Genomic DNA, 19,898 nt, shown 5'->3' with positions numbered 1-19,898 from the left:
TAATTTAAACATATATGAAATTTTAATTATATTTTATTTTCCTTTATATTTTTTATAAGGCAACCTCAAAAAATTATTTTCCTTCGTATTTTTTTTCTTTTCTTAGTATTTTTTTCATATTTTTTTTCTTTTTTTAGTATTTTCCAGGAACTAAACACAATCTGTAGTGTTTGTTTTTTTACGAAATAGAAAAAGTCAAAATATTTCATTTTTTTATTCGATTAAAAGTAATAGATTAATATGAACTAATTGACAACAAGTTTACTTTAATCATATTGATTGATATTAACAAATTATTTTTAATTAAATATAAAAATCAAATATTTTGAATTTTTTTATTAAATTAAAAAACAAACGCCACCTAAAATCGTAAAATTTATGAAAGATTTTGATTTTTCTAGTGAGTTAGTTGATAGGGTGTAACAAACACGAAGGAGATAATATCAATTAAGCACCGGTTCATATCAACAACCCTACACGTGGAATATCAATTAGGTGAGGAGTCATGGGTCAAGATTTTAAGTCTGATAAGCATTTAGTATCCTGAGAATGAGTCATACCCTCATGGAGGGAAGCACTTGGGGCACGAAGGGACCACTACCCTCAAAAAAAATTAATGTGAGGTGCCCTAAATAATATAAAAGATGCCTCTCCTTCCTAGAAATGTGCCCTCGACCAGAGCATTCAAAATCCGATGGCTATGATCAAGAATTCTAGTGGGTTCTCGAAATGACTGACCAGAGTTTCCTAGAAATGTGCACTCGACCAGAGCAATCAAAATCCGATGGCTATGATCAAGAATTCTAGTGGGTTCTTGAAATGACCCAATGACCGGAGTTTCCTTAGGAGGATGAAACAGGCAGCCCACTCTTCCTTTTATCCAGGATAGCCCATTGGTTGGATGTAAATTTAAAATTATACGGTTGTATTGAGGCTGCCGAATGGTAGTTCTTGGATTACTCGTCCCAACGAAATAGGAGGGATTTGAAATTAAAATAAACGGTTAGGATAAGTTTGAAAATTTAAAAATTTTTTATTTTTATTTTTGATGTGTAATATAATTAAAAAATTGAACTAAATAACTTATAATATTTATTTATGAAATATATTTGTTTTTAGTATAATGGAAAATTTGAAAAATTAAATTCAAAATTTTGAGTTGTTGAAATAAATGGATAAGGTACAATGAGAGTGACAACTCATGTTATCTTTTCTAATGGTACACTAACTAAAAAATTCATCTATCAAGTTTTAAACATTTAGAGCCCATTTAGTAATAATAATTTGGGTTACTTTTAGTTTAAAAAGTAATTTTTTTTAAAAAAAAAATAGATATTTAGTAAAATTTAGAAAATATTTTTAAATACCTAAAAAATCACTTATAATATTAAAAAATTATTTATATATCATTTAGATAAATACTTGATAAATAATTATTCTAAAAACACGTCCATCATCAAACACACTCTTAATGGGTTATTGATCAAACTCGAGAAAACACATTTTTATTAGAAAATTGATCATCGTGCAACAAAAATGTGATATAGCATTCCGTATAATCGTTTTTTAATGGAAACAACTTAAGATTTCTAAATAAATAATATAAGTTTAGAATTTGAGTTATTTATTTGAAAAGTTATAAAAATTGAGTTATTAATATTAAGATCATTTTTATATTAGAATAATTTTTTTTATTTGTTGTATTTTTATCCATCCATAATACAAAAGTATATAAATCTTAAAATTTTAAGAAAATAAATAAAAGTAATGAAAAGTGTAACATAGTTGTAAGGTACAAATAGTTATGTACAAAAGAATATGACTCAAATATTAAGGTACAAATAATATGATATAGGTATTAAACTATGAAAAATGTGACTTAGGCATTGAGATATTGATAATATAACTTAAATTTTAAGGTATGAAAAAGGTAATCTACATAGAAAAAATGTGACTTGATTATTAAGATATTAAAAAAAAAAAAAAAAAAACTCATCTAGCTACCAAAAAAAAGTGATCTTGATAATAAAATACAAACAATGTGGCCTAAGGATAAAAAAAAAAGTGACTTAAATATTAAGGTACAAAAAAAGTGACTTAAATATTAAGATACAAATAATATGGTCTTAGTAAAAAAAATAAGATCTACATAATAAAGAAAGAGAAATATGATCTAAGTGTTAAAGTAAAAAAAAAAAAAAAAAGTGATTTAAGTATTAATGTACCAATAATGTAACCTAGGTATAAAGAATATAACTTATATATTAAGATATGAAAAGGGTAAATTAGGTATTAAGGTATGAATAGTGTGACACAGGCGTAAAAATATGATTTAGATACAAAGGTACAAAAAAAAATGACTTATATGAAGAATGTGACTCAGGAATAAGATATAAAAAATGTAATTTGAATACAAGAAATATGATCAGAGTGAAAAATGTTATCAAGGCATTAAGAAATGAAAAATATGATCTTGATACGAAAAATGCAATTATAAGATAAAAAATATAATTCATCCTCATAGTAATAAGGTAAAAAGTTTTAACTTTTCATTTTCCTTTCATCGAAATCTATTAAAGTTTGATAAATATAAAAATAAAATATATTGGATTAATTTTATTAAAGTTATTATTACTTTCTACTATTAAAAAAAAACATGAAATGTATCTAAACGAACACTTAATTTTCTATTCTAATTTTCAATAGGAAGTAATGTACAAGTTTATTTTGTATACGGAGCATTCATGTTAGAAGAGAGACATAAAGAACCCTTCAATGGCCCAAATAATTGATACTTACGCCTATTAATCACCCCAAAAGACAATAGAAATACCATGATTGTAAATATTCAAGAATTGGAGGTCAAAAGCATAACCCTACAAGCGTCAAACGTTTGACCAAGGAAAAATCAAATGCTCATTCATAATCTCAGCTGAATGCTAGCATAGGTGTGGCTTCTCTTTTTCTTCATTTTTCTTCTGCTCTGCTGCAATATGAAGAGACACCCACATCCATACCCTCTTCTGCTACTCATAATCTCCATTTCAACTCTCTTCGAATCAGCATCCGCTGTAGATTTCGTCTTCAACGGCTTCAATTCCTCTGATGTGTTACTCTACGGTGTTGCCGGCATTGAGTCTCGCATCCTTACTCTTACAAACCACACAAGCTTCGCAATTGGTAGAGCTCTTTATCCATTCCAAATCCCGGCAAAATCTCCGAATTCCTCCCATGTGGTTCCTTTTTCCACCTCGTTCATCTTCTCCATGGCATCGTTTTCCTCTTCGCACCAGTCACTGGCATCGAAGGTGCCTCTTCTTCTCAACATCTAGGCTTTCTCAACCGTACCAACGATGGGAATCCGGATAACCATGTGTTTGGCGTCGAGTTCGACGTCTTCAAAAACGAAGAATTTGGCGATATAAGTGATAATCATGTTGGCATCAACGTCAATTCGCTCACTTCTATTAGCGCACATGAGGCTGGTTATTGGTCCGGTAATGGGAAAATGAGCAGTAGCGAGGAAGATGAGACGTCATTCAAGAGGCTGAAGCTGAATGATGGTAAGAATTATCAAGTTTGGATTGATTACTTGGATCTTCATATCAATGTTACCATGGCTGTGGCTGGCAAGAAGAGGCCTCAACGCCCTTTACTGAGTGTTGCTCTTAATCTCTCTGATGTTTTTCTGGATGACATGTATGTTGGCTTCACTGCTGCAACCGGCAGATTAGTTGAAAGCCACAGGATTTTGGCTTGGAGCTTTAGCAATTCGAACTTCTCCCTGAGCAGCGAATTGATTACAAAGGGTTTGCCATCATTTGTTCCTCCTAAAAAATGATATTTCAGTCCAAAGGGTTCATCGTTGCTGATTAGGTGGAAGACTTGGAACCGTCCAAGTCTTCCAGCGCCTCTTAATTTTCCTACCTCTTTAATTTTCGACTCTTCTCATATATTAGGGTACACCAATAATATTACAGTGTACCTTTTTTTACCATCAATAAATCAATCAAGTGGTGGTAGGCTTATCTTCACACTCCGTTGTTTGTGCCGGAATCCCATCTACTTATACTCTTGTAATTTGATATCGATTATTTGCACTCGCATTCAACGACCTACATTTTACCATATTTTAATCTAAATTTGGAATGTGATACATACCATTTTGGTACTATAGCGTATTTTATCTTTATTTTTACTGTCCTTATATACCTTGAGTAGTCATGTATAAAAATTATGTTGAATCTTTCATCATTCTTAATCATTGTATTTTTAAGATCTTCTAAGTTACTTTAAATTGGACTTAATAACTATGATTCTCGATTTACAATTTTATAAGTTCTTTTTGGGGTTTTAGATTTAACACATGTTCGTATCTATCACGATTTTCTTAAGATAGTTAAGAATCAAACAAATATCTATTTTTTATTGACATATGAATGGTTTGCATATCCTAATTTACCATTCCACATATCACAAGAATCAACTAAATAAGTAGAAGAAAAACAATATGACAAATGATCTGAAAATGTTCTATATAAACAAACCCTAATTACAAGAACCCTTCCTAATTGCATTATTTTGGTAAGTACAATTTTGTCTAACTGAAACAATATCTCACTCCTACTTTCCTAAGTAGAAAAACTAACATGAGATTCCAACTTATATCTAGCATATAAAGATAACATTTCGAATTAGTATTTTGCTTAAGATTGGTTTAAGGAGAACTTTCCTTTTGCAATCATAGGAGAAGGTCTAGAGTTGTCCATGAATTTGATCCTTACTTTCCTTTACAATATTATAGGAAGTGAATACACTTTTGTTAACACATATGTCCATAGTAGCCCCAAAGTTTACAATCCAATCCTTCACTTTGGTGACCATATCTACCCTAAGAGAATACTACAATAGGTATTACCTCTATATCTACCATATTAGCCTCAGCGTTAGCTTTCTCAATTCTCTTCCTATGTAATATTGAGTAACATGATGTTTAGGTTTACCATAGATATAACAATTTCCTTTCTATTTAATTGTATGATTTTAGACCTTGTTTGCTGAATTAGGCTTGAGTTTACAATTTTGTTTCTAGATATGTTATGCTTGTATAATTTGGATTTTTTTGCTAGTAGATTTGGCTTAGAGGATAACTTTGGCTTTTCTCAAATTTTCCATGTCCTATTTTTTAGAGTTTGTAGAATTGTTTCTCTGCCATCTCGATTATTTCCAATAGTCTAAGTGTCACATGACTACTTGGGAGTTATTTTCATCCGGCTAAGTACCACACGACAACTTATGAAACACCTAAGCCTACTCCAAAGGAATCATCAATATGTGGAACTTTAAAATTAGAAATTTGAATGTCAATATGTCGAAAATCGACTTCCTCATTAACCCTCTTAATTTTTTATACAAATATCATTCAGTTATTGACATATAACTTTTAAAAATAGATATGACTAATTTTTAATAAGTTACAACTTACTTTTCATAAAAGTAAAAGCACATAATAAAACAACTTTCTACTAACAAATTGATACGATTTATTTAATTATTATTTTTAAATTATTGAAAATTTATCATAGTATCATGTTGAACTAAATCTTATACATTATTAATTTATAATAACCATTTGAATCCTTTGAAAAGTCATATAAAGGGATAGTTTCAATTAAATTATGTATTTATTTGTGATCAAGCATAGAACATAGAGACAAATAGATATCTACATGTAGTATCTATATATATACATCTCCACTTTGCTTTTATGGTTCTTTTCAAATTATGTAGATTTTTTAGTGCACCAAGAGCTTTTTCAATGAGCATTGAATGATGAAATTAAGGTTTCACAAAACAACACATGTTGAAGAAAGAACAACATTTTAATTTTTTTTAATAATATGAAAATAATTAACAATTAATTTCTTAAGATGAACTTGGTTTATGACCATAATATAATTATTACCAATATTTTAAAAGCCAAACCAAACTAACTAGATCAATTGGTGCAACCATTGATCAAATCGTGGTCCAATTAGTTTTCAGGTTGAGAACATCGCAATTGAATTTCTAAATTCTACATTTTTTTTCTTGGGGCAGAACATTACATTACATTACTTATTAGGTGTTTTGATTAGTGCTCGGGAGTAACAATGCACCATGGTTGAATGTGGAGGTTAAACACCTTTTTATCTTCATCTCTTTATGACATAGGATGGATAGTTCATCTTACTAACATTGGAGCACAATGTCACAATATGCTCAAAGTAATTCTCACTTAAGCTTTTATAGAAGAGGAGTGAGGTGTTAGAAGCTTCTAAAAACTCCTAAAGACATCCACACACCTCTACAAGTGGGAAAAGATGGAATAATATGGAATTAAGATATTTAGAGAATTCCATATATATGTTTGTTTGATAAAATTTAAAATTAATACATTTATATTAATCTATAATTTAATTTGATAATATCAAATATGAAAAAAAAAATACTATTGGTAGTATCAAATTAAATTATGTATTAATATAAATGTATTAATTTTAAATTTTATTAAATAAAACATTTATAATATTAGTTTTTGTTTAGCTCATGATCTGAACCATTGAATCAGTTTGACAAATGACCAGTGACCTAAAGACTTTTTCAACTTAATGATATTGATAATAAAATGCACAAAATATTGGATATCTTCCATCTTAAAACCTGTTTTTAGAGACAATCTAGTACTAATAATATCCTACCATTTCATGATTTCCGTCAAGTCAATATTTCCGGTGCCATGAGGTGCATGTTACCATTTTAAAGGAGTCAAGAGTTCTTCATCATCTTTATTGGCCATTATCTCTTCCATGTCTTATGCAATGTAACTGTCGCATCTTAACTAAATTTCCATTTGGGTAGAAGAAATTTTTGTTACCTAGTTGAATTGAGGGCAAGAAGCCCTCGTGATTGACTTTCTATTCTCCCATTTGAGCAAGTAATGAATTCAGCCTCATTGGCATTTGACTCTCTCTCCCTTCCTCCCTTTGTGAATAGTCTGCTTTGTGTGGGCTTGAATTTGGCTCAAAGCTTTCATCATCTTTCACATAGATTTTATTATTTTATTTGAATTTAGTGATTTAATTTTCGATGAGGGTTTTTGAAAGAGTAATCCAATTCGACCTTATCTGGTTTGGGCATAGTGTGCCACCATGGTACCATTCCAACCATCCAAATAGGTAATTTGGTTTCAAATTTTTAGTCCATTGTATTTTAGTCTCGTTTATTTATATCATCAGTCAATGCTCTAAATTTCACTTCACCTTTCACCTCCTATTTAATTGTTTGCAATTTGAATTTGAGCACCAAATCCAAATAATCAAATATGGCCAAGTATCTAGACCACCCAAAGTGGGACGGCTGGTATCTTTTGGACCCATAGAAAAATCAAAAAGCCTCTTTCTCCATGAACAAAACTTGGTCAAATTAATATTAAGGTTATCTTTACATCAAGTACTTGTATTCAAACATTGAGGATAACGGAAATGACTTCTATGTTATCCCTTCCAATACTTGGGAAGGGAGAGTAATTGGTTGCAACAAAGCCTCCTACACCTGCACCTGCTAAAGGTATACATACCCTACCACACATGACGTCCATTTTCCCTTTTTTGGAAGAAACATACCCTTAATTTTGAATACACCTTTTTGTGTAAGAGAGTGGGACCAATATTACTTGTACATCATGGATGGGTAACTGTGACTGTGCCAACAAAAATTGCACATATCAGTCACTTGCGATGAACCTGTGGTCACATCAGCTACAAAAAAATTCAGAAGCTTAATCAAAGTTTATCTCCCAACATGTTAAATTCTAAAAGTGCAGGCATTGAATTTTCATCATGGAAGAGTAAGCCATGAAAAGTAATACAGTAGGTGGTTATGAGAAACACCCACAGATTGTTGTGTCAAAAATGTTCTCCTTTCATATGTTGGTCTTCAAGTTAGGCCGAAACGCACCTTCTTCCTGCTATTTTCAAAGTGTTTAGGAGAATAGTATAAAAGAGATATGTATCAAAAAGTGTGAACAATCAGTATTATTATTTTGTACCATAATTTTATTTCTTTATATTTTAATCCTATTTTTTTTATATGATCTCATTTTTTGTATATTAATCTTATTATTTGTATTTTCATTTATTGATGTATATATATATATTTTTTTTGTATAATATGTTGTTAGGGTTGGGCATGGTTTCGATCAGTTTCTTTTGAGAGTTCTAAAACTATCAAAAGAAACTATTATTATAAATTAAAAAAAGAAAAAAAATTATCTTTCTCTCTTAGAAAAAATAGAAAGAACACAATTCTTCTTTCTTTCTCTTTCTAAGAAAATTAAAAAAAAAAATAATAATTCTTCTTTTTTTAAAAAAGTCCCTCTCTTCAAATTTTCTTATTTTCTTCTTGACAATAAAAGTTAAGGTTTTTGTGTTGTGAAAACAAAGTGATTTTTGTACTTATAATTTTATTCACAAATTGAGATGAAAAATTTATCAATAAAATAATCAATTTGTTTTAAAAGGTAACCCGAAATGTTTTTTTTTTTTCATATATAATAATTAACATCTGAGGTTGAATAAGTCTTATATTTTTCATAAAAAAAAGGAGTAATAGGCACAAACAATTACAAGGAAAGATGCTCCAATCATGCAATTATGCTTTGTCATGTGACATGAATTTCAATCCCACCACCTTTCATAATTAAAATGCAAAAGACCCTCTCAAATAATGTAATTGCCTATCCCCACTCTGCCTTATCATGGGCCCTTGATCTTGAGGGTTCACCTACTTGGAATTATAACCATCTCTTCTTTCTTCCTTTTTTTTAATTATTTTTTTTGTCTCTTTTAAATCTTTATTATGTTAGAATTATTCCTCTTTAATTGAACCTTTTGTTAATTGTAAACTTTGTTATCAAAACACTATGATGATATAATGACTATGGGCCTACTTACAAGTTTTTCAAAGTTTACAACTTATTTTATAAAATTTAAATTTATTTAATTTATTTTTCAATTATGTTTAAAATTAGTAACATCGAAGGTTTATTAAATTGGAAATTTTTTTTGGCCTATATGTGACCCATTTTGTATAATATATGGTTGCAAAAGTTCAATAAAATCATAATTAAAGCATGACAACCTTGTTTTGACATAATATTTTATTTTCCACTTGCACTTGCACGTAGACAAACGTGTACGTTAACATATTCAAAGAAAAAAAAAATAAAAAATTGTGACGGGCTCATACATCAATAAGATAAAATCATATCTCAATACGAGATATAAAAGAATTTTCAAACCTGTTTTAAATATGTTTATATTTATTTTATAATTGTTTTATTAGAAACAAGATGGGATGAGTATTTGAAAAATCTGAATCCGAAACCTACCATCTTTACATGCAACTTCATATAAAAGTATAATTTAAACTTTGAAAATTAAAATTTTGGAGAGAACAACAACTGGAATGACGCGAAATTCTGGCTTTGGATCAGCGCAAAGTGTAAAGTATAATGAGTTCACATTTGAGAAAGTCAAAATATTATTTATATTGAGGGGAAGAGCTGCCGTACGCGGCCGCCAGGTTGACTCCGTACAAAAATTCTTACGTGGGCAATGAGGTATGGGAGTCAACTACATGTTCTGTGTTCTCATTTCTCTTTGGGGACTTTCGTCGAACGGATCATAGCTGCCTAGCTGCCAGCTTTGTTCTTGGCCTTGAATTGATGAGATTTGGGGTTTATTGTTTGAGAAATAACCAGACATACCCTTGATGGAGTCGGTGAGGAAAAATGAGATTTTGGTGAGAGCTCAATTTTTCAAATTTGGCAGACGAGAGTTGAGGGGTCACCCACTCACCAAGGGAAGCATCTTCTGCTGCTATTTTTAGCTTTCCTAGTCCCCTGCCCCTATCAAAATCCATTGTCTTAGGTGGCATGATTACAACCAGTGGAAGTTTGGTCAGAGTTATGACTATTGGCTTTTGGGAACTTCTTTCGAGTGACCCCTAAAAAAATAGAAACAAGGGGAAATATACCACCTTCGTAGATATTGGAGTATTGGAAGAAAAAACCCAAATCCCATGAATCACAAACGTTTGACCAAGAAAACTCGAATACTCCTTCAGAATCTCTGCTTATCTCCCTATCTCTGTTCCATTCATATATCATACATGAGAGCCGTATCTGCTCTTCTTCGTTATTCTTCTGCTCTGCTGCAATATGAAGAGACACCACCCTCTTCTGCTCCTCATACTTTCCATTTCAACTTTCTTCGGATCAGCATCCGCTGAAGATTTCGTCTTCAACGGCTTCAATTCCTCTGATATGCTACTCTACGGTGTTGCCGACATTGAATCTCGCGTTCTCACTCTTACGAACCAGACTAGCTTCGCAATTGGTAGAGCTCTTTACCCATCGAAAATCCCTGCAAAATCGCCGAATTCCTCCGATGTGGTTCCTTTTTCCACCTCGTTCATCTTCTCCATTGCACCTTACGAGGACATTCTTCCCGGCCATGGCATCGTTTTCCTCTTTGCACCAGTCACCGGCATCGAAGGCGCCACTTCTTCTCAACATCTAGGCTTTCTCAACCGTACCAACGATGGGAATTCGACGAACCATGTCTTTGGCGTGAAGTTCGATGTCTTCAAAAACGAAGAGTTTGGCGATATAAGCGATAATCATGTTGGCATCAATGTCAATTCACTCACTTCTATGAGCGCACATGAGGCGGGCTATTGGCCCGACAACGGGAAAATCAGCAGCGGCGGCGGCAATAGCAGTAGCGAGGAAGATGAGAAGTCATTCAAGAGGCTGCAGCTGAATAATGGTAAGAATTATCAAGTTTGGATTGACTACATGGATTTTCATATCAATGTTACCATGGCTGTGGCTGGCAAGACGAGGCCTCAACGCCCTTTACTGAGTGTTGCTCTTAATCTCTCTGATGTTTTTCTGGATGACATGTATGTTGGCTTCACTGCTGCAACCGGCAGATTAGTTGAAAGTCACAGGATTTTGGCTTGGAGCTTTAGCAATTCTAATTTCTCCTTGAGCAGCGAATTGATTACAAGTGGTTTGCCATCATTTGTTCCTCCGAAAAAATCAATATTTCAGTCCAAAGGGTTCATCGCAGGGATCACAGTGGGAGTTTTCTTCTGTGTAGTCTTTTGCTCCGTGTTTTCATGGTTTCTGATAAGATGGAAGCGTCTAAGAGCGAGAAGGAGGGAGGGAATGGAAGAATGGGAATTGGAGTACTGGCCTCACAGAATCACTCATCAGGAAATCGAGGCGGCAACCAATGGTTTCTCGGAGGAAAATGTGATTGGAACTGGGGGGAATGGAAAGGTGTACAAGGGTGTTTTAGAAGGAGGGGCAGAGATCGCAGTGAAGCGAATTTCCCACGAAAATGACCAAGGAATGAGAGAATTCGTAGCTGAAATCTCGAGCCTTGGAAGGCTGAAGCACAGGTGTTTAGTGTCATTGAGGGGGTGGTGCAAGAGGGAAAACGGGAGCTTCATGTTGGTGTATGATTATATGGAAAATGGAAGTCTGGACAAGAGGGTGTTCGAATGTGAAGAAAGCAAACTATTGAGTTTCAAAGATCGAATCAGGGTTCTCAAAGACGTGGCTTCAGGGGTCCTATACTTACACGAAGGCTGGGAGTCCAAAGTACTGCACAGAGACATTAAGGCCAGCAATGTGTTGCTTGACAGGGACATGAACGGAAGATTAGGAGATTTTGGCTTAGCCCGGATGCATGGCCACGACAAAGTGGGTAGCACAACGCGGGTGGTGGGGACAGTGGGATACTTAGCGCCTGAAGTCATTAGAACCGGCCGAGCTTCAGCCCAAACCGATGTATTCGGCTTTGGTGTGTTGATCTTAGAAGTCTTATGCGGTAGAAGACCAATGGAGGAAGGAAAACAGCATTTGATAGATTGGGTGTGGGAGTTGATGATGAAGGGGGAATTAGTACTAGCACTGGATGAGAGATTAAGGAGCAGAGGAGAATTGGATGAGGAGGAAGTGGAGAAGGTGCTGCATTTGGGGTTGTTGTGTACATACCCCGATCCCAGTGCCAGACCAACAATGAGGCAAGTGGTGAAAATTTTAGAAGGGGGGAATGAGGTTTGTGAATCAGAGGGAGAGGAGATGGATGCGTATCTGCTAGAAAGCGTGAGATCCAAGTCCATGTGGTCTAAGTATTCACACACCTTTGGCCGCGGGTCACACCCAACATTTGAAGATTTCAGACAGTCTCTTGCTTCCTCCATGTCCATGTCTTGGTCTGATGCAATTCTGGATGGTAGGTAAAGCCAAACAGATTTTGATGCACCGATTTTACCTTTCATGCCTATTGCTTATTGGGTTGGGTCTTGTAGAGAGATTTTTTTTTTGCTTTAAATTTTGTCTCTCTTTTTTTCCAAGTTTGCAGAAGGATAGATATGCCGATGTACATTTATATTAAATTCACTGTAATGATAAAAGACTACACTGGATTTTAGATTGCGTTGGAAATGATTAAAATTCTGTTTCTAATTCCTGTTCACCCATCGCCCATTGTAAGAAGGCAGGTGAGTGAGTTTGAGAGATGGGGTGGAGCCCCTTTGGGCCATGATTTTGGTTGGACGATTGTTGCCGTGAACAGTTGTTTTCAATCATCGCAATGGCTCATATCCCTGTCCAAATGTAATTTTGGGCACCAAAAATGTTGCTTCTTTACCCCTAAATATAATGTTTTTGGTGGTTGCTTTCTTCCTACTTCGATTTCATTCATGATTGAAGCATTCAATTATTTGATATTTTCAACTGTATTTATTACGATATTGGTTGGTTTTGGGGTCATATCGTTGATATTTTCAATTGAATTTATGATGTTTTGGGCTTCGTACATGTTGAAATTTCAATTTGTTTTCAGGTTGATGCCGATGTTTTCCAAAGCTTTTACAATATTGTTGGCGGATGAATGATTCTTTCAAGTGATATTAAATGCATCCGATCGGTATAGTTGATGTTGTCAAATATATCTAAAGTAGATATGGTGGAATAATTCAAGTGGTGTTACAATAGTTCTTTTTTTTTTTTTTTTTTTATTGAATGATTTCAAACCGGTTTATTTATTATACATTTAACATAAGACAACCCATTTAATAAATGATTTAAAATCACCCATATATGAATTACTATAAATAACTTGTTAACATGATTTTAATCTGTTAATACGATTCTAACCCATTTAATTTTTATTAATATTATTATAATTTATTTAACTTATTCAAAATTTATAAAAATATTATTTAAAAAATACATTTTAATTGCTTTAATTTTTTTAAAATTTTAATTAATTTTAATTTTAATATGTTTATAATTTTATTTAATGTTTTAATTATAAAATATTTTTTAATTTTTATAATAAATATATAAGCTTTTATTAGGTTAATTTCATTCATCTCACGACGTTGATTTAACATATCATCAAATATCTTTTCTATTTTTTTTATTTGTTATTTTCATTTATATTTCAATTCACTTAAAAGGATGAAAGTATTTAATGAAACTTCAAATAAATTGAATTAAGCGTATTTAATCCGAACTTGAGGTGAAGTTGGTGAAATTAATCCAATTTTATTTACTATTTGTTTTGATGTGGTTCCTTTTTTTTTTTTTAAATAAAAAACCTTTTAAAAAATAAAAATAAAACATATGATACAAAAAGTAAATATTTATCTTATGTCCTTAAAAATTACTTTTGAAAATTTTTAAAATTGTGGTTCTATATGTCATATAAAACTTATTATTATTTTATGATTTAAAAAAAAAAAGAAATGTATCTAAAATGAACACTTAATTAGTTATTTAATTTTTTAAAATATATGATATTTATATTTGTAATTAAAATAAATATTTTTATTTTTTATAATATTTAAATATATAAAATTAGTAAATTGATATGAAATAAATAAATCACTAATGAATTGGGTTATAAATAAGTCATTTTGACATAATTAAATAAATATATTTGACATTAATAACTAAATGGGATTAAATGGGTTGAATAGTTAGACCAAAATACTATCTGTTTATAAAATAAGATATATTAGTTGACAAAATTATGATACAAGTGCAATTAACTAATTTAAATGCACTAAAATTTGTATTGTTTCCAAATGTGTCATGGCATCCCCTCAAAATTGGCACCCTAGTTGAGAGCCCAACATCATGTACCAAAAATTAAATGCAAGAGGGACTTATACACACAAAATATGGAATAGTAAAGAGGATTATTCGGTTGGATCACACAACATGGGCCCATGGCCAGGTTTGCTTTTATTAAAGAAAGATAATGGGCTTGGCTCCAAGCCCATAACAAGAAATATTAAAGTTGGTGTAGTGTGTGAATCTTAGAACCACCCTTGAATGACAAACCTCAAAATCATCACTAATGTTTTCTCCAAATTTATAAGTCCCACATTGGCATGGGCTCTGATGGGCTGTGATCTGATAAACAAGCCCCATGAGATTACTAAGGGCGCTAATGACTTTGTTAATAGACACGTAACATAAGAGGCAATGGTAGAGGCACGTGTCCTTGGTTAGCTGTACATTTGTTGTTTTTCTCATTAACAATATTGGAATGTTAACAAGTAAATTGTCTTGGAATTTTCAATTGTAAATACCTTTTGTTATTTTTATTGCTTGTTTACCTTCTATACAAGGGACCATTGTAATTCTTTAACATTAGTGTAAAACCTTTGCAACCTGTGCTTTCTAACCACTAGGGTCTATCCAAGATGTTCTTGCATCTATTTCCTTAAAATTAAAGTGGTGTTTGTTTTTTGGCTTAATAGAAAAAATCAAAATATTTGTCTTTTTTTATTCAACTAAAAGTAACTTATTGACATCAACCAACATAATTAAATTAAATTTATTAATAACAAGTTTATTTTAATTATATTGGTTAATATCAACAAGGTACTTTTAGTTTAATAGAAAAAGTCAAATATTTAACTTTTTTATTCAGTCAAAAAACAAACACCACCTAAGTCTAAATTTTGTCAAACATTTATCAGTTTCAAAAAACCTTGATGAAATTCATCTTAATAAGAAGTTAGTCTCTCCAAATTGATTAGGTTCGTAAGTATAGGTCAATTACTTCATTCTTCCAAACATATTGTATCATCCATAGATTCCCTTGTTCTAGAACGTCAAAGCAAAATAGTATCATTGAGCGACGTATAGACACATCATCAAATCTATCATACTCTCCTAGCTTAGTTATCTATGTCAAAATTTTGGGATGATGCCTTTGTAATAGTGGTTTAGTTAATAAATAGATAAAATTGTATCTTAGAGAAAATTTTCAATCTCAAACTAGATTATGTAATGCTTAGAGTTTTTGGCCACAGGTGTTTAACTCTTCTTAGCATAAGATGGAAGGATACTTACATCTAAGCATGTAGTATTTGATGAAAATACTTTCTTTTTGCTATTTTTACTCTTCCCACGTAGTTTAGAAATCATATTCCAATGCTTATTCAAAGCCAAAAGATAAACGGTTAGTTATTATTTATTCATCCTAATTTATGTAATGATATCATAGTGGGAGTTTGGTCAATTATGACTATTTGCTTTCTTTTGGAGAGATGGAGAGAGCACGACATATAATATATCTAAAAGAATATTATGAGTGTGTTTGATACTGATTTTAAAAAGCGTTTTTAATTTTTTAAATACTTAAATTATAAAAATTTGTAAGTGTTAAAAATGTTAGAAGCATTTTTTAAAATTATTATCAAAGAGACTATATATATTTAAATCTAGAAAAACACAAAAATGTTGAATCGGTATTTATCGAACTTTAAATAAGAGACATTAAAATTTTGGTTCAAGAAACCAAACAGTGCCCTTTAGCATAAACAAGGGGAAATACCACCTTTGTAAATATTGGAGTACTTGAAAAAGAACAATCACATGAATCTCAAATGTTTGACAAGTAAACTCAAATACTCCTTCAGAATCTCAACTTATCTCTCTACGTGTGTCTCTGCTCCATTCAGATATCAATATCATACATGAGAGCCATATCTTGTCTTCTTCGTTATTCTTCTGCTCTGCTACAATATGAAGAGACACCACCCTCTTCTGCTCCTAATACTTTCCATTTCAACTTTCTTCGGATTAGCATCCGCTGTAGATTTCGTCTTCAATGGCTTCAATTCCTCTGATATGCTACTCTATGGTGTTGCCGACATTGAATCTCGCTTTCTTACTCTTACAAACCACACCAGATTCGCAATTGGTAGAGCTCTTTACCCATCGAAAGTCCCTGCAAAATCCCCGAATTCCTCCCATGTGGTTCCTTTTTCCACCTCGTTCATCTTCTCCATGGCTCCTTACAAGGACATGATTCCCGGCCATGGCATCGTTTTCCTCTTTGCACCAGTCACCGGCATCGAAGGGACCACTTCTGCTCAAAATCTAGGCTTTCTCAACCACACCAACAATGGGAATTCGATCAACCATGTCTTTGGCGTAGAGTTCGATGTCTTCCAAAACGAAGAGTTCGACGATATAAGCAATAATCATGTTGGCATCAATGTCAATTCACTCACTTCTATGAGCGCACATGAGGCGGGCTATTGGCCCGACAACGGGAAAATCAGCAGCGGCGGCGGCAATAGCAGTAGCGAGGAAGATGAGAAGTCATTCAAGAGGCTGCAGCTGAATAATGGTAAGAATTATCAAGTTTGGATTGACTACTTGGATCTTCATCTCAATGTTACCATGGCTGAGGCTGGCAAGACGAGGCCTCAACGCCCTTTACTGAGTGTTGCTCTTAATCTCTCTGATGTTTTTCTGGATGACATGTATGTTGGCTTCACTGCTGCAACCGGCAGATTAGTTGAAAGTCACAGGATTTTGGCTTGGAGCTTTAGCAATTCTAATTTCTCCTTGAGCAGCGAATTGATTACAAGTGGTTTGCCATCATTTGTTCCTCCGAAAAAATCAATATTTCAGTCCAAAGGGTTCATCGCAGGGATCACAGTGGGTGTTTTCTTCTGTGTAGTCTTTTGCTCCGTGTTTTCATGGTTTCTGATAAGATGGAAGCGTCTAAGAGCGAGAAGGAGGGAGGGAATGGAAGAATGGGAATTGGAGTACTGGCCTCACAGAATCACTCATCAGGAAATCGAGGCGGCAACCAATGGTTTCTCGGAGGAAAATGTGATTGGAACTGGGGGGAATGGAAAGGTGTACAAGGGTGTTTTAGAAGGAGGAGCAGAGATCGCAGTGAAGCGAATTTCCCACGAAAATGACCAAGGAATGAGAGAATTCTAGCTGAAATCTCGAGCCTTGGAAGGCTGAAGCACAGGTGTTTAGTGTCATTGAGGGGGTGGTGCAAGAGGGAAAACGGGAGCTTCATGTTGGTGTATGATTATATGGAAAATGGAAGTCTGGACAAGAGGGTGTTCGAATGTGAAGAAAGCCAAATATTGAGTTTCAAAGATCGAATCAGGGTTCTCAAAGACGTGGCTTCAGGGGTGCTATACTTACACGAAGGCTGGGAGTCCAGAGTTCTGCACAGGGACATTAAGGCCAGCAATGTGTTGCTTGACAAGGACATGAACGGAAGATTAGGAGATTTTGGCTTAGCCCGGATGCATGGCCACGACAAAGTGGGTAGCACAACGCGGGTGGTGGGGACAGTGGGATACTTAGCGCCTGAAGTCATTAGAACCGGCCGAGCTTCAGCCCAAACCGATGTATTCGGCTTTGGTGTGTTGATTTTAGAAGTTTTATGCGGTAGAAGACCAATGGAGGAAGGAAAACCGCATTTGATTGATTGGTTGTGGGAGTTGATGAGGAAGGGGGAATTAGTACTAGCACTGGATGAGAGATTAAGGAGCAGAGGAGAATTGGATGAGGAGGAAGTGGAGAAGGTGCTGCATTTGGGGTTGTTGTGTACATACCCTGATCCAAGTGCCAGACCAACAATGAGGCAAGTGGTGAAGATTTTAGAAGGAAGGAATGAGGTTTGTGAATCAGAGGGAGAGGAGATGGATGTGTATCTGCTAGAAAGCATGAGATCCAAGTCCATGTGGTCTAAGTATCCACACACCTTTGGCCGCGGGTCACACCCAACATATGAAGATTTCAGACAGTCTCTTGCTTCCTGCTCGTCTTGGACCTCTTTGTCCGATTCAGTTCTGGGTGGTAGGTGAACCCAAACAGATTTTGATGCACCGATTTTACTATTCATGCCTATTGCTTATTGGGTTGGGTCTTGTAGAGAGTTTTTTTTTTTTTTTTTTTAAATTTTTTCTCTCTCTTTTTTCCCAAGTTTGCAGAAGGATAGATATGCTGATGTACAATTATATTAAATTCACTGTAATGATAAAAGACTCCATGGGATTTTAGATTGCGTTGGAAATGATTAAAATTTTGTTTCTAATTCCGGTTCATCCATGGTCCATTGTAAGAAGCCAGGAGTGAGTTTGAGAGATGGGGAGGAGGGACTTTGGGGCATGATTTTGGTTGGATGATTTGATCATTGCAATGGCTCATATCCCTGTCCAAATGTAATTTTGGGCACCAAACTTTCTAAAATAATGACCCGTTTGCATCGAATGCTGCTTCTTTACCCCTAAATTTAATATTTTTGGTAGTTGCTTTTTTCCTACTTTGATTTGATCCATGTTTGAAGCACTAAAATAATGATCTCATCGATGTGTTTTTGGGTTTGAGATTTTCAAATGCCCCCATATCTTTGGTTAAATAATTCTTTGAAGTGGTGTTTACAATGATGTTTTTTTTTTTTTTTTTTTTTGAATGATTTTAAATGCATTTTTTATATTTTTAGAGTGTATGTGACAATAATTCTAAAAAATGTTTTTTTTTTTAAATGTTCGAAAGAATAAAATTTAAGACTAAAAAACACTTCCTAAAATAACTATCGAAGGTGCTCTTAATTGTTTTTAAGTTTACATGTTATTAAAATTGTACATTATTTTTTGTTTACATTTCTTGTTAGAATAAGAAATAATAAATATTTACTTAAATTTTTAATTTTAATTATAATACGTGTTTAATTTAAAAATAAATTAAACTTTTAATTTTATACATTTATACTTTTATTTAATGTTTTAGTTATAAAATATTTTAAATTTTTATAATAAATATATAAACTTTTATTGTATTAATTTCATTCACCTTCCATCAAATTTTCACTAAATATGCTTAATTCTCGTTAGTTTAAAATATCATCAAATACTCTCCTATTTTTTTTTTCATTCACATCTTGTTTCGTTACACATTTGAAGAAATTTCAACAAATGTAGTCAATCCAAAGTGGGTGAAATTAACCCAAATTTATTTTGTATCTATTTTGATATATTTCATATTTTTTGTTTTCAAAATTAGAAACCTTTTTAAAAAAGTAGAGCACATTATACATTTTGTAAAATTTTATTTGATGTCTTTAAAAATCACTTTTAAAAATGTTTAAATTTGTGTTTGAAATTTTTTTGACTTCTCAATGTTTTAAAAATCTTTTTAATTTTAATTCAAACCTTTAAGAGGTTTTGTATCTTACATAAAAATTATTATTTTTCAGATTTTAAAAACTGAAAATAAGAAGTACATCCAAACAAACACTTCATTAGTTAAAATAAATATTTTTTTATTTTTTATAATTTTTAAATATATAAAAATAATAAATTGATATGAGTTTGACGAATGATTAATGAATTGTTTTATAAATAAGTCACTTTGACGAAGTTAAGTAAATGAATTTGATATGAATAACTGAAGGTATTAAATGGGTTGAATAGTAAACCAAAATATGACTATTTATTGG

General features: G+C 32.7%; 2 protein-coding genes and 1 pseudogene across 2 annotated transcripts; all 3 read left to right on the top strand.

Annotated features, from left to right (window-relative positions):
- Positions 1–2,993: 2,993 nt before the first annotated feature.
- On the top strand, positions 2,994–4,172 carry LOC100251159 (L-type lectin-domain containing receptor kinase VII.1). The gene is made up of 2 exons (XM_019218281.2): positions 2,994–3,107; positions 3,185–4,172. Exons 1-2 carry the CDS (start codon positions 2,994–2,996, stop codon positions 3,839–3,841), a joined length of 771 nt encoding a protein of 256 aa, XP_019073826.1. The 3' UTR covers positions 3,842–4,172.
- Positions 4,173–9,520: 5,348 nt separating this feature from the next.
- LOC104878269 (L-type lectin-domain containing receptor kinase VII.1-like) lies at positions 9,521–12,583 on the top strand. Its single transcript, XM_019218279.2, has one exon. It carries the CDS (start codon positions 10,262–10,264, stop codon positions 12,356–12,358), a length of 2,097 nt encoding a protein of 698 aa, XP_019073824.1. The 5' UTR covers positions 9,521–10,261; the 3' UTR covers positions 12,359–12,583.
- A 3,479-nt stretch (positions 12,584–16,062) lies between these two features.
- LOC100241040 (L-type lectin-domain containing receptor kinase VII.1-like) lies at positions 16,063–18,468 on the top strand (annotated as a pseudogene).
- The last annotated feature ends 1,430 nt before the right edge of the window (positions 18,469–19,898 follow it).

This window comes from Vitis vinifera, chromosome 10, assembly GCF_030704535.1.
Source record: "Vitis vinifera cultivar Pinot Noir 40024 chromosome 10, ASM3070453v1".
Classification (NCBI taxonomy): domain Eukaryota; kingdom Viridiplantae; phylum Streptophyta; class Magnoliopsida; order Vitales; family Vitaceae; genus Vitis; species Vitis vinifera.
The sequence above is the reverse complement of the archived record's forward strand: the minus strand, read 5'-3'. Positions and strand labels throughout refer to the sequence as shown.